Genomic DNA, 14,263 nt, shown 5'->3' with positions numbered 1-14,263 from the left:
CTCCCTCCATCCCTCCATCCATCCTAAAACTCTCTCTCTCTCCTTCTCTTTCTCTTTCTCTCTCTCTCTCTCTCTGTCACTCCACCCCTCCCTCCATCCATCCTGAAACTCTCTCTCTCCTTCTCTTTCTCTCTCTCTTTCTCTCTGTCACTCCATCCCTCCCTCCATCCCTCCATCCATCCTAAAACTCTCTCTCTCTCCTTCTCTCTCTCTCCTTCTCTTTCTCTCTCTCTCTCTCTCTGTCACTCCATCCCTCCCTCCATCCATCCTAAAACTCCCTCTCTCTCCTTCTCTCTCTCTCTCTCTGTCACTCCATCCCTCCCTCCCTCCATCCTAAAACTCCCTCTCTCTCCTTCTCTTTCTCTCTCTCTTTCTCTCTGTCACTCCATCCCTCCCTCCATCCCTCCATCCATCCTAAAACTCTCTCTCTCTCCTTCTCTCTCTCTCTCTCTCTCTGTCACTCCATCCCTCCCTCCATCCATCCTGAAACTCTCTCTCTCCTTCTCTTTCTCTCTCTCTGTCACTCCATCCCTCCCTCCCTCCATCCTAAAACTCCCTCTCTCTCCTTCTCTCTTTCTCTCTCTCTGTCACTCCATCCCTTCCTCCATCCATCCTAAAACTCTCTCTCCTTCTCTCTCTCTCCTTCTCTTTCTCTCTCTCTCTCTCTCTGTCACTCCATCCCTCCCTCCCTCCATCCTAAAACTCCCTCTCTCTCCTTCTCTCTCTCTCTCTCTGTCACTCCATCCCTCCCTCCATCCTAAAACTCCCTCTCTCTCCTTCTCTCTCTCTCTCTCTCTGTCACTCCATCCCTCCCTCCATCCTAAAACTCCCTCTCTCTCCTTCTCTCTCTCTCTCTCTGTCACTCCCTCACTCACCCCCTCGCTCCTCCGGATGACTCCCCCGGTGCTCGCGGTGCGCCCGGGATGCTCTGACACTCCACGAAAGGCGCGCCGCTGCGATGCCATGAGCGCGTCCCTCCGCTGGACTTGAACCATGCGCCGGCGCCCGTGCCCTGCCGCCACCGTTACGACCGTTACTACCGTTACCGCCGCGTCTGCTGGAATGATCCGACCGAGAGGGGCTTTCAAGGGACTCACCTGTGGATTTGCGCCGCCGCCGCCGCGATGCCTTATTTGACCGAGTCGCTGGTGCTTTTCGCCCTGCTCCCGTGCCTGCTCGTCACGGGGGACTGTCGCAAGCAGCACGGGCACCACCGGGTGAGGAGATGGACCGGGAACGTGGAGTCGCCGACGCAGACCAACGCGCAGACGCAAACGGTGAAACACGGCCCGTAAGTACACGAAAGCGCGTTGATAAAAGTCTTAAGAACAAAATTGCGCTTAATTATTTTGGGACTCTTTTGGTCCGTGCGTAAGAATAAGTATAAAAATGGATATATTAAGTACAGTTTGGCACAGTGCGCTGTTGGATGAGCGTTAGGAATAGTTATTAAAGCATATTTGCAAACATTGTGGTAAACGCGCATTCATTTTGACGCTAATTGGACAGCGCGCGCGCGTAATTCACTCCTGCTGTTTTGCGCCATTCACAGTCACATCTGCGCAAAGGTGTGGTCAGGATACTCTTTTTTTTTTTTGGGAGGTGGAACATGGACAATGAGGATGCAGCGTGTGCGGTCCGGTGCGCGCGGGTGCAACAGCTGCGGTGTCTGTTTCAACTTCAGTGGTTCGTGCGTGTTTTTTTTTTTTGCGCCAGAGAGAAGCGCGTGGAGTGAAATGAAGTGCGTGACATTATTCCTATCCGGGGAAAGGTCACCCCAACTGCGCATCACTCACACTCACACACTCACAGTATGTCTCGATTGCAGCTGGTGGGATTGTATTAAAGTGCAAAGTGGTCGCGGGCAGTTGCGTGCGCGTCTCCTTCTGTTAATCTCTGCGCCTTTTGTCAGATTATTATGATTTTTTTTTTACATTTTACGCACGTCTTTCGTAGCATTGGGGCTTAACAACCTGCGAGGCACTTAACTACCACTTCTACTGTTTTTAGCCCAAGGTCACGAGACACTGGAGCCAACTGAAAGGCTGCATCTGCCACACGTTGACTTATGAGTTATGACTTGAGTCGAAGGCGCGCGCGCTAGAGTCGGGTTCATTGTTCTTAAGATCTTTGGTTGTCAAAGTGTCAAATATTTAGTTATTGTTTTGGTGTGAAGTTAATTCAAACTCTCCTGAACAAACCTGAACTTTTTCTAACGGGTTTTCATCAATCACAAATATGGCAAGGGGAATTAGGAACATTTACACACATCTGTATGTAAGATAAGATAAGATAAGATAAGATATTCCTTTATTGTCCCACATGGGGAAATTTCATTGGTGCAACGCAGGTAGATACAGAGGTAGATACAGAAGAACAGATCACTTATAGGAAGTCTGAAAAACACTTTCAGTAGAAGATCTCCTATAAATAAATAAAAACTCTCGTAGACAAATAAATAAATAAATACATAAATACCATTGCATGTGATCACGACAGTAATTTCACATGAATATGTGTCACGACAGCACATAGATTGCACATGAATTTCACATGTATTTGATATTGTATGTTTAAACCTGGGTTCGACCGGATTTAGTCGTTTCTGAGATGTCAAGATTATACACTTCTATTATTCGTGCCACAATGTATCCATATAAACTGAAACAATAATCCTGCAATAATTGTAGAAGCAAAATCAATCTATTTCAATTCAGTTTATTCACCGAAAAAAGTGAACCTGTGCTTTTATTTCGCTTTTAGTGTAACTTTTACACCAATTACCGCCTGCGGAAATATTTGGCCCTCCGAGTACCACTTAACCAGGTCTATAACAGGACTATTCCAGGTACACACTATTGGGTTGAAATGACTACACTGTGATTTACGTCAAGGAAGGACAAAAACATGATCAAAATTTACTAAAAATGAAATAATCCACGTACCAATGAGATTACCACCAGTTCAACAGTTCGAGAAACACTGCGTTCGATACTGTCAATGAAAGAGAATAAATTGTGATAAAACGTGCAAAAAATTGTGATGTTTCTTGGCAAAATGATTACATGATAGCAACATTATAGCCTGTGTAAGTGATGTTTCTGGTTTCGACCGTATTTGCAGCTTTTTATGAACTCATTTCATCTTGAAAATGCCCGATCTCGTGTGAATTCGAAAGCTTGGCAGTGTTGGGCCTGGTTGGTACTCGGATCGGAGACTATTTGTAATACCATGTGCTGTAGAGGGGCTGCGGTGCCCCTGGTGCATGCTGTTGTTGTGTTTTCACCCTCGTTGCCGGCGGTGTCCATTTACGCTGGTATATAAATGAGACTGTGTAAAAGTGGGGACAACAGATGGGAATCAGCCCATGGAATCCAACTTTTTGCATTATGTTCATTGCTATACACTTTTTTTTTTGGACAATTATTAATGATTGTTGGCACTCTGACCAAACAACATTGAAATCCTTAATTTGCTTTCTTCCACCAGTCTTCAAAAGTACGTTATGAATAAGTAATGATATTTTAACATAAGCAGTTTCACGATTGCTATTATTTGGTTTCATTGTGACCTGAATAATTATTGATTAACCGAATAATCTCAACATCCCCAGTCCTGGTTTAGACCTGGATTAATCAGAGTTTAAAATGGTGATCACTCTTTTATATCATAATGCTCATAATCTATATCATATCATCATGCACTGTTCTTATATTATAATATTCCTTTTAGTTGGGAATCTTGTAAAGCCAGGTTTGTACTTTGTGTAAAATATTTATTATGGGATGCTATTAAATCTTTGAACAAAAAGGTCAAATTTAACATTTAATGATGTGCCTCAATTTGCGTCGATTCATTAAGGCTGAGCAGTAGAAGTGACATACATGCAATAGCTTTGTTGAATATGGAAATGAGGCGTTAAACTCAAATATGTCCTTGGGCGAGGAACTGTCTTTAACAATTCATTTAGCTGTTTGTTTAAAAAAGAAGACAGTATACACAGTGGAGAGGTAAGGCCATGGCCAGAAGGGTTATGGTCACAATCACTCAAGACAAGAGCTCCATTTCTTTTTTTAATTTTTCATTTGGGCATTGTCTTGGTGGAAATAACGTGTGACTGGCTGAACCGTAAAAACCTTGAACATGCAGTCGACGTACGAAACTGTCAGTACGTGTAGAAGCCATGATGTTTTCTGTTCAACACGGAAACATGCCCCACGGGACAATGAACCGAGACAAGGGGGCCTATTTGCTCTCACGCACCTGTCTTGAGGAGGCCGGACTGCTCACGGGGGATTCGCTGAACCGTAAAAACCTTGAACATGCAGTCGACGTACTAAACTGTCATTATGTGTAGAAGCCATGATGTTTTCTGTTCGACACGGAAACATGCCCACGGGACAATGAACCGAGACGAGGGGGCCTATTTGCTCTTACGCACCTGTCTTGAGGAGGCCGGACTGCTCACAGGGGATTCATTTTCATCCTGTTGTTTGGGCCGTCTCAGACAATAAAATAACTTCTGATGCAGTTGATATTGGAAAGTTGGCGCTGAGGTTTAAACTAGGGGCTAAAAATGGAACTAATAAAGAAGAAGAAGATGGGCTTTTCTCAGTGCTTGGCAAATGGCAGCTATGTAATGAAGATAATAATCACGTCCTTTGTCCAACTATTTAGATTTGTTAAAGTAGGGTAGGGTAGGCAAGCTTTATTGGCAGTTTCCATGTCATTGGTAGTTTCCATGTCTGCTATCACCGCAAGCACCTTTATTACTGAATCTACCTCCAAAGTCTTCAAGTTTTCAGTGACACTTTTACAATAATATGCCTCCAGTGTGTCATGCAGAGCTGTGTCTGTGACTGACTGAATCTGATGCCTCTCTCATTCAAGTCATGATCATGTTGGGTTTAATATGCAAGGCCATGGCTCCAACCACTTTAAACCAGTCAACACAGAACACCTCCACAGTCCCAGAGCTGCCTGTCTCTGTCACACACTGATCAAAATTATATGTTTTTCACTCCTACCAGTGCCAGATTTGCATGCAAAGTACATCAAGTAAAAAAATGTTTTAAATAAGGGGGAACTATACACATTTATTGAAATTTAACTTTATTTGTAGTATTATTATTATTAATTCATCATATTCATACAAACTTATATAAACTTAGTTTGAATTAGGGCAGCCACCAACCATTATTAAGGTATAGTTTACTATAGTTTTCTTTTTTGATTAGTTGACGAGCTAAACGATTTTATTTATTAAACCAAAGATATACGTGCATGAATTGAAATAAATAAAATAAATAAAATAAATAAAATAAATAAAATAAATAAAATAAATAAAATAAATAAAATAAATAAAATAAATAGTATATTTTAGTCGTACAAAATTGAACCCTGAATGAGACTGGGATGGCAGAAAAACGACAGCAATAAAACATACACTTTGTAGCAAGCCAACCATTAAAACCCATTTGCTAGAACTCACTAAATGCACTCTGAAAATTTACATCTGTTTATCTGTACAGGCAAGGGGTGATTTGCACAGCGTGTGGCCCTCACAGCAAACACACAACTTTCAGCCCATGCACTATACATGACGAGCAATTATGGGCGGCTCGGCAGGTTTTTGGACCCCATGCAAAGCTACCGCATCCCCTCCATGGCCAAAGGGGAAAGCCAATTCTGTAAATACATTTCTGAAAATTCTCCTTCACACTGTGCTGTTCAATATTGAATAGTGCTTCTAACAACAGAGCTCTCGGATATTGGAAATTGTTGAAATAGAAATGGTACTGCAGACTTTTCAGAATAATATAATACTTCTCTTCCAGCTCACATTTTTCACCAATTCAATCAATCATCCGTGGCTTTTTTTAAAGACTGTATAGGAAATAATTGCAGGAGGGGGATTCTTATCAGCACTAATAAAGTAATTTAAATTCTTATTATTAACTGTAGAGCTGAGGTTGGCCAACATTCAAAAAGCTATTTTAGTATGAATAGTGTTAACTCTGACGGCGCTAAATTGGCCTCATAGTGAGAGAAATGAATTGGAAAATCACATGTAATTAAGTATAAAGAAAGACATAGCTTCTGGTCATTTTTTTGTCTGTGAAGCAGTCCTCATTTTAATTCACTGCTTGTTGTGGTTTGAGGGCCCACTTCAAATTCACTTTAAGTCTACATACACAATGGAAATTAATTATTAACAAACCGGTATAGCCTATATAATATAATAACTTCCTGTCACTTTCATATTTGTTAGGGTATTTACCTATGCAAGATGCCCTTCTGTTGTTTGCTCTTTCAATTAACCAAATGATCTAACAATCTAACGCTGTGGCCTGATATGGGCCATGTGTTTACTCAAAAATATTTAGGAAATTAACATGGTAAAGAGAAAATATGAGCAATGAGATTTATTTATTTTTCAAAGCAACTGCATTGTAGTTACCACGTTGGGCCCCGCTATATGCCACATGTCTGGAAAGGAGTTGCTCAGTATTGCCCCTCATAATAGAAACATTGTTTACGAGTTCCCCTTTGTTATTGATCTGCACTATAGGCCCATAACAGTCCCGTGGATAGCCCAGCCACAAAATAAGGTGTTGTTACATGTAATCCAGTATCAAATGATGGGACAGAATGTATTAATGAACAGCTGGTGCCGGATTTGGCTCAAAGCTAAATTCAATCCGTGGTCCCATCCGGCGGGAGGTAAAAACAGATATAACATACAGATTCATTGGCCCTTATAAGGTCTTATAAGTTCCTGCAACTCACTCGTGCTCGCTCCTCCTGTTCCTGGACAGTCACCTGCGCACCCCGCTCTTTTTCCTTGTTTTCTTTGGTCTAGAATGCATCATACAACACTAAACATACATATATTCTGATCAAACATGCACACAAATCCCTCGCCTCTTCGGAATTCATTGTTCATGAAACTGGATATTTGGCATATTTGCTTTTGCTGCCTGGAGCCGGGTTATGACGCAGAGTACAGACTATGCGAGGACAAACACACTACACACTACACACTACACACACAAGGATAAGATATGGAAACATAAAAGCACAACAGATGTATATATAACAATAGTAGAAAAGAAAATGTACACTTTGTTCAGAAGATGACTTATAATAAGAGGCTGAACAATAGTAAGAGAAGTGAGTGTAACTGTGGACAAATTACCAGTAAAAGTACTATTTATACTACCTATGTACATATGTTACTGCTTTGATTCACGCTACTCCACAATGGGAAGAAGAAAAAAACACGGCGCCAATGTTATGTTACTATATTGTATGTTTTCTACTTTAAAACGCTTCCTGACAGTTTCAGTCTATTCCTGAGTCAAGTGTCCTAACCTTTCCCATCATGCCGTGCACCAGCAATTATCGCAGCAGGCGTCCCTCTCAGAGTGACACCGCACAGATCCTTTCTGCCTGAGCACGGAGACTGGCTGCACATTCATTTATCACAATCTGACAGCCAGTTTCCCTCATTTGCTACTGAGCCACTTTCCCACACTCTTTGTGCTTTTGCATGTATTATCAATGAGCTTATTGTTTTGATCCTCCCCACGCGCCACACAGCCTCAAGTAACAGGTTCAACATTAATGAATCTGTCGGCGTTTCTGTTCAAAGTTGACGTTTTCAGTCCTCCCGCCGAGTCTTGATGGCCTTTTAATCTTTTTTCTTTTTTGAAGATCACTGGCCAAGAAGCCTCCAGATGTGACCAAGTCTCGGAAAGTCAAGACGGAACATTTGCTCAAAGTAGATGATCACGACTTCACCATGAGGCCTGCTTTTGGAGGTGAGTAACTGTTTTCAGGCGATTTAGCGTCAACCGTGTCGTGAGAAAAGTCTCCCATGTCTGTGCTCGAGTTTAAAGAAGTATCGCTCAAGTGTGGGTAACAATGCGATGAAAGAGTTGAGTAAATGTGCAGGGATGATGAAATATGGAATCGCATATGGTGACGAGAAAACAATAAAGGCACGTTTCCATTGGCTCACTTTGGACTGGATGGGGGCGGGCCATAAGTCTACCTGTACAGGCTTGTTTAAGAGGTCCTAAAGGGAGCTGTGAGTGGTCCTCGCTTTCGGCTCCGGGAACGGTTTGAGCGAGATGACTGCGAAGAGAGAAAAGATTGAAAGATTGAAGATGAAAATTAGAATCACTGGATGTCTTTTTTTCTTCATGATCTGTGCAATTCACAAAAAAACAATTCAAGTACGATTTAGATTGATTTCCTAAAAAACAATATTGTAATTTGTGAGTGACGTCAGCTGCATCCCTCCAGTATTTCAAATACGCTCCAAAGTGAACCGGCCTGAGAGAAAAGGGCCAGTCGAAACGTGGCTCAAGAGTACCACAATTGCTTCTAATACCTGTTGGTGCTACTATTACCTTCTGAAGTTGGACTATCTGTTGTATTATATTTGTACTAATACTGCTTGTGCTAAACACTATCACCACTTAACACCTCTTTATGATTAATATACAATTCAAACTAGTTAAATCCTATCTTTTATGACATGAGCGGCACAGAGACAGTGAGACAGTGTTTTCAGCTGCTCAGCAAGACGTTCCTGGGTTTGACTCCAGGTTTTGTTTTCTGTGAAGAGTTTGCATGTTCTCCCTGTGTTTACTCTAATTTTCCTGCTAAAAACAACATGTACAGTAAGTCCCTGGTCCTGGGTTCACGCCTCCACAACCAATTATAGGCCTACATCAAATATTATCTTTCCATTTAGATTCGGGTTTCAAATGTGGATTGTAATGCAAAAACCTCACCTCTTCTGGTTGGAATTAGTATTGGTGGTAACGTCTCAAGAACATCATTGGTCTAATTTTTAGTTTAACACATATTACAGTATATTATTAACAGAAAATAAATTAAAATGTCACTATTTCTGACCATTTCAGATTCGCCCCTCGCACTAACCCCTTTTACTGCAGTTCCTCTATATCTGTTTTTTCCCATCACATCACGTTTCATTCAAAAGACGAATATGTCCAATTTCGGAGCCCACCGTCCGCCACACGAGGCAAAGCTTTGGAACAGTATGATTCAGTGGTCCTCGCAGCGCCGTGGAGACACGCGACGTGCCCTTCTACTTTCCTAGTCTGACTGATGCTTTTATCCCAGCACAAAATGAAGTACAACCCAAGCCACTTCCAGAAATCAATACTTCTCCGGACTGAACATGGATGATGGGGAGGGCCCAGACTCGATGTCCCCGCTGAGATGACACATGCCGGGGCAGAAGCGCTGACATGTGTGGGTTAGCGTGTTAGTGCCGTGCGAGGCGCCTTCGTGTCTCATAATTGATTGGTCTTTGGAACCCATTTTCAGATCCGTACCGCGCTTTGAAGTTAAACCAATTTAAAGACTCCATCAATCCAAACTCATCTGTGCGTCTCTCCTCTATTATCCCGTTCTCTTACAGAGTCGTTACCAGAATCCACAAAGATTTTTTTTTATGTCTTCGGACTGAAGTTGTTTTGTTTTTTTCAAGTGACCATTCTACAGTTTTTTCTATATATTGGATTACTTGTACATCATCTAGTTTGTAATACAGTAATCAAACATTACATGATTAAAAACATATAATTATGGCTGGGACAAACTGCCAGACTGTAAAATATGACTTTGAAATGGATCTCTTTCATAGATTTTAATGTAAATTCTGTTGAATTTTTGTTTTTTGAATATTAAACAAGAATAAAATGCATCTGATCCAAAGTAATGTGTTCAATGCAAACAAAATGGACTGGTGTACACCTTTTTGGAGTCGAGTTTGTTCGCTTTTGTTGAGGGCTGGACTTGGTTCCCATAATTCTTTTAATAAATGTAAGTTTCAAAAGTAGAACTCAGAGGGATTGCATCAACATTTCTAAGAATTTTGGGCAAAAAATCTTGGAAACATCTTGTTCTGCTAAAACAGTGTCCAGGTGACTACAACTGAATATTAAAAGAGGTAATTTAATAATCAACCTTAACATTTTAGATCCCACAGAGATTTTATTACAAAGGGGTCCAACAAAGGCTTGATTTTCAGTGTGCCGGGAAACACTGGTGACTTGAGCTATTGTCAATTGTGCAGTAAAAAAAAGCTCTATTTTAAGTTAACAGATTCACATATGGACGTAATTCAATAATTGATCAGGTTGGAGTGTTCTGATAATACTTCTACCAAAAAAGAAACCAAAACAGTCACCAATACCAAACATAAAGAGCCATATAATGGTGCGGACCATTATTCCCCACATTATATTCCAACCTTTTTTTTACTAAAAGCTCTGATTCTGTCGTGTTTTTTTGTTGGTGGTGGATCGAGGTATCTCTTCAACCAAAAAAAATATCCAAAAACATTGCACAAAAGGAACAGTGGCTGAACATTAATGATTGATGTAAATGTAGCGTGAAAGGCTTTTTTGAGTGATCCGATCCAAAAAAAAGACGATTGTGTCAAAATACTGGAGTCAGAATATAAAAGCAGTTTGTTATAAAGTTTTCTACTACACATACGAGTAGGCGGATAGTATGCCAATTACTCACGCTTGTGGCCTTGTCATTGTTGCCTCTCTAACACGTGATCTCTGTAAAGTTATTTATCAGACAATCATAAATACGCAACGAAAAATTCAAGGTTTGCTCTTTGTCAATCTGTTTGAAACCATCTGCGCGCTACGGTTCTTGAAAGGGTGAAAGAAGTTGCCTTGTTTTTTTTATCTGTGTTTCGTTGAAAGCGTGAGGCTGCAATGGGATTATGGCTTCTTTGTGTAGAGACGGAGCGTGTTGCAGGAGGTCACAGCGGAAATGGGACTGAGAATGGGTTTGGATCCCAACAGAGGCTCCACAGCTCCAGGCAAATGTCTTTTTGTGTGTTTTTTTTTTAAAAGGGATGCCGCATAGTGCACACAGAACATCGACATAAACGAATGATACAAAAATAAATCACGTTTTACATATATATTTGCATACGTATATACACTTCGGGTTGCTGTGACATTGAGATTCAAGATACCGAGCGATATAAAAAGGAAAACAGCATCAGAGAGCGATGCCCACCATAATGCACAAGTGTTGAGTACAAATGCATGGGCAAGGCAAAATCATATCCTCCCAAATAACTTCAGAATGGACCCGATCCTTGTACACGACCACGATGTAATACGAGAGACCACCATCATTACACGGCAAACATTCCATTCGTTTTTTTTTTTCGTGTTTTTTTTTACAAACACACACGCGTACACACACACCCAAAGAAATAAGAAAAAATATATCAATAAATAAAATAATCATAGTAATAATAGTGACCAAGACAATTTAGTTATAATAAGTACTGTACTTATGTGTCTAAATTATGTTCTTCTTCTTACATTGTGTAAGTTCTATATTTACTATAAGCATCGGCTCGCCACAATCCATTCAATTAATTCATCTAGTTGTACCATATCTATTTTAATTGGTGATAAATCAAGTCATTTTCTTAATCTGAAAAGCCCATAGAAATTACATTATTCTACTCTCCAAAAAAAAGAGGCTACTAGTGACTAGTTGTTTGTTTGTTCTTTACAAAGGATCCTACAGAAGCTTTTAGGATGTGAGAGCCTCTCCAGTGGCATTAATGACATGATCTTTTCTTTTCCATCTCCAGTCAGCACAAAGAGTCTCCCTGTGTTTCCTACATCCTTCCCCAAAGAGGAGTCGGCACAATCTAGAGAGACTGGATGTAGGTACAACTTGTTTATGAAAGTTGACAGTTGTGTTGGTGAAAAGCTGTCGTGATTCAGTGACGGTTGTTGTTTTTTGTTATACCTTTTCTGTTTAGTTTGGTAGCAGTTTGTCCTTCCCAGCTCCCATCACATGTGGCTCACCCCAGGGATCTCTCCTAGGGCCAGTCCTCTTTTCGTTTGTACATGATGCCACTCAGCACTGTTCTCGCCAAATTCAATGCCCACTATCACCTCGATGCTGACGACACCCAGCGTTTACATACCAGTCTCACCACACGATAGTTTCTCTATAGCCAATATCCATAAGTGTCTGGAAGAAGAACAGTGTCAAACAATTTCTTACAACTAAATGAAAGCAAGACAAAAGTTTCTCCGACGTCTTCAAGCCATCCCTGGGCCAATTATCTACCAATGCATACAATACAGTTAGACATCTTGGAGTTTGCATTGACTTTCAAAAAATAAATCAGTAAAGTTGTCAAATAAACCTTCTTTCAGCTCAGGTTGTTAAATTAAAGCCAATCCTTTCAGGTGAAAATCATAAAAAATAGGCAGAATTTATGATTGTATCTCTCTCTACACAGGATATCCACAAACAGCTATTTCAAATTATTTCAAAACGCAGCTGCAAGATTGTTAACAGGAACACAAAAGTATGAACACATCCAATTTTCTCACCTTAAAAAGAGGCTGTGCTTTTTCTGTTGTGAAACCTTAACACTGGAATAACCTCCAACTCCATAAAAACTACTTCCATCGACCACTTTAAATTCCGGCTACAATTTTTTCAATCTGGCCTTCTGTTGATTTGATGGAAATTGTGTTGAATTGTGTTATACAAATAAGTCGGCTGAAACATGCGACGTATCAGATGGATTTTAATATGCTTTAGTAAGTTTTTTAGTAGAGCACAATTTGTACGGAAAGTAATTCAAAGTGTGAACAAAGACTGAATTTACCTTATTAATTCTTGTAACTCATCAATTACAGTAAGGGAATGTCAATAATGTCAATACTTTTCCCTTGAAATAGAGGTGGGAGATATTTCGAAACATTTAATAACTCAATTGTTGTGTGTAAAAAATATATAAAGGTATATTCTATAATAAAACAATTTAAATCAACAGAAACATCTCATCTCTACTCCAAAACTAAGATATAAAGTGATAATTCTGCACTTTTTATGGTCTTTTTTTATGCACTTTGTATGGACCAAGATATTTGCAAACATTCCAGCATATTTCTGATACATTGATAAAATATTGTCTGAATATCATATAGAGACAATGAAGAAAATAGCAATATATTTTTTGGGGGGGAAAAAATCATCAATCAGCCATATCAGCCTCTCTTGTCTATTCAACTAACTTTTACAATTACATTATTAATGCCGTAAATGTTGCAGTTTGTAAGCTTGTGTAGTCATTCCACACAACTGTTTACTCTCTTACACACTACATGCACACAGGGAAGTGTCCTGCCCAAGGGTACAACAATAAACGAGCATTATGTAGCTACAGACACGAATTTGAACAGCAAACCTTCCAAATGCACTATTCAAACCAGTGAGTTATACTACAATATGTGCTAAAGACAGTTTAGTTATTGTCTAAAATGAAACATGTTTTTCAAGATCACATCAGTTTGGTAGAACATGGGCATGAGATAAAGTACAAATACAAAAAAGTACAAATGATGATTAAAAAGTGCATCTCCCTCTTATCTTGTATGAGTTCTTTAGTAGAATTTTCCAACACAACAGGGAGCAACGCTCTCTCTAACCTGTATTATACTCATTGAAAGCTGAACATGTTTTCCCAGACAGTGTTATAGACATGAAGTACTCAAAGTTCTTGATTACGTTTTTCAAGTGCATGTTCACCTTTAGCTGCGCGACATCTGTGATTCTCCGCCAACTCCTTTCACATGTCTTCATTTAACGGACCAACAGAGACAGAGCATCCGAACGCTCCGGCAGACCTTGGGTTTTGGAGTGTTCGCGGCGCGACAAAACGATACGTATGATTGTAAAGCGACTGCGTGACTTCACTGCATATTCTATAGGTGCACCTGATACCCTTTTTTAAGAATAGATTTCAAGGTTGGTAAAAGCAGTAATTGAAGTAATTGTTAATGGCAAATAGAGGAGTGATAAGAAAAGGCAGGGTCTAAAGAGACATTTTAGAGAAGTTGGAGTTAATAGATTGCAGGAGGCACTTTTAAAAGTTTGTACAAGAGGAAAATGATAAAAAAAAACATATGTTGAAAATGAATGCTGAAAGTAGCTATTCGTTATCCTTGTTTCTTGTAGTCTATGGATATTTTGGATATTTTAAAGATGTTTGCTGCTCTTTATGTTACGTATAACTGTATATGTATGTAGATATATATGTAAATATGTATATGTAAATGTATATAATCATGTAACTGTAGGGTAAATGCGTTATGTGCTTAAGCTTCTTTCCTTTTCAAGGCAAGGCACGTTTATTTGTAGAGCACATGTCATA

At 40.0% G+C, this 14,263-nt stretch overlaps 1 protein-coding gene across 1 annotated transcript in view; it reads left to right on the top strand.

Moving 5' to 3' along the window:
• The first annotated feature begins 926 nt into the window (after positions 1 to 926).
• gabrr2a (gamma-aminobutyric acid type A receptor subunit rho2a) overlaps positions 927 to 14,263 on the top strand; it is a 100,546-nt gene continuing 87,209 nt past the window's right edge. The window contains exons 1-2 of the mRNA XM_072458411.1: positions 927 to 1,291; positions 7,717 to 7,823. Coding sequence (XP_072314512.1) covers positions 1,125 to 1,291; positions 7,717 to 7,823 — 274 coding nt within the window. The 5' untranslated portion in view covers positions 927 to 1,124. The remainder of the gene's footprint in view (positions 1,292 to 7,716; positions 7,824 to 14,263) is intronic.

Source organism: Eucyclogobius newberryi, unplaced genomic scaffold (assembly GCF_026437365.1).
Source record: "Eucyclogobius newberryi isolate DKJ021-1_F unplaced genomic scaffold, fEucNew1.0.hap1 SCAF_21, whole genome shotgun sequence".
Lineage (NCBI taxonomy): Eukaryota > Metazoa > Chordata > Actinopteri > Gobiiformes > Gobiidae > Eucyclogobius > Eucyclogobius newberryi.
This window is presented reverse-complemented; position numbering and strand designations above follow the sequence as displayed.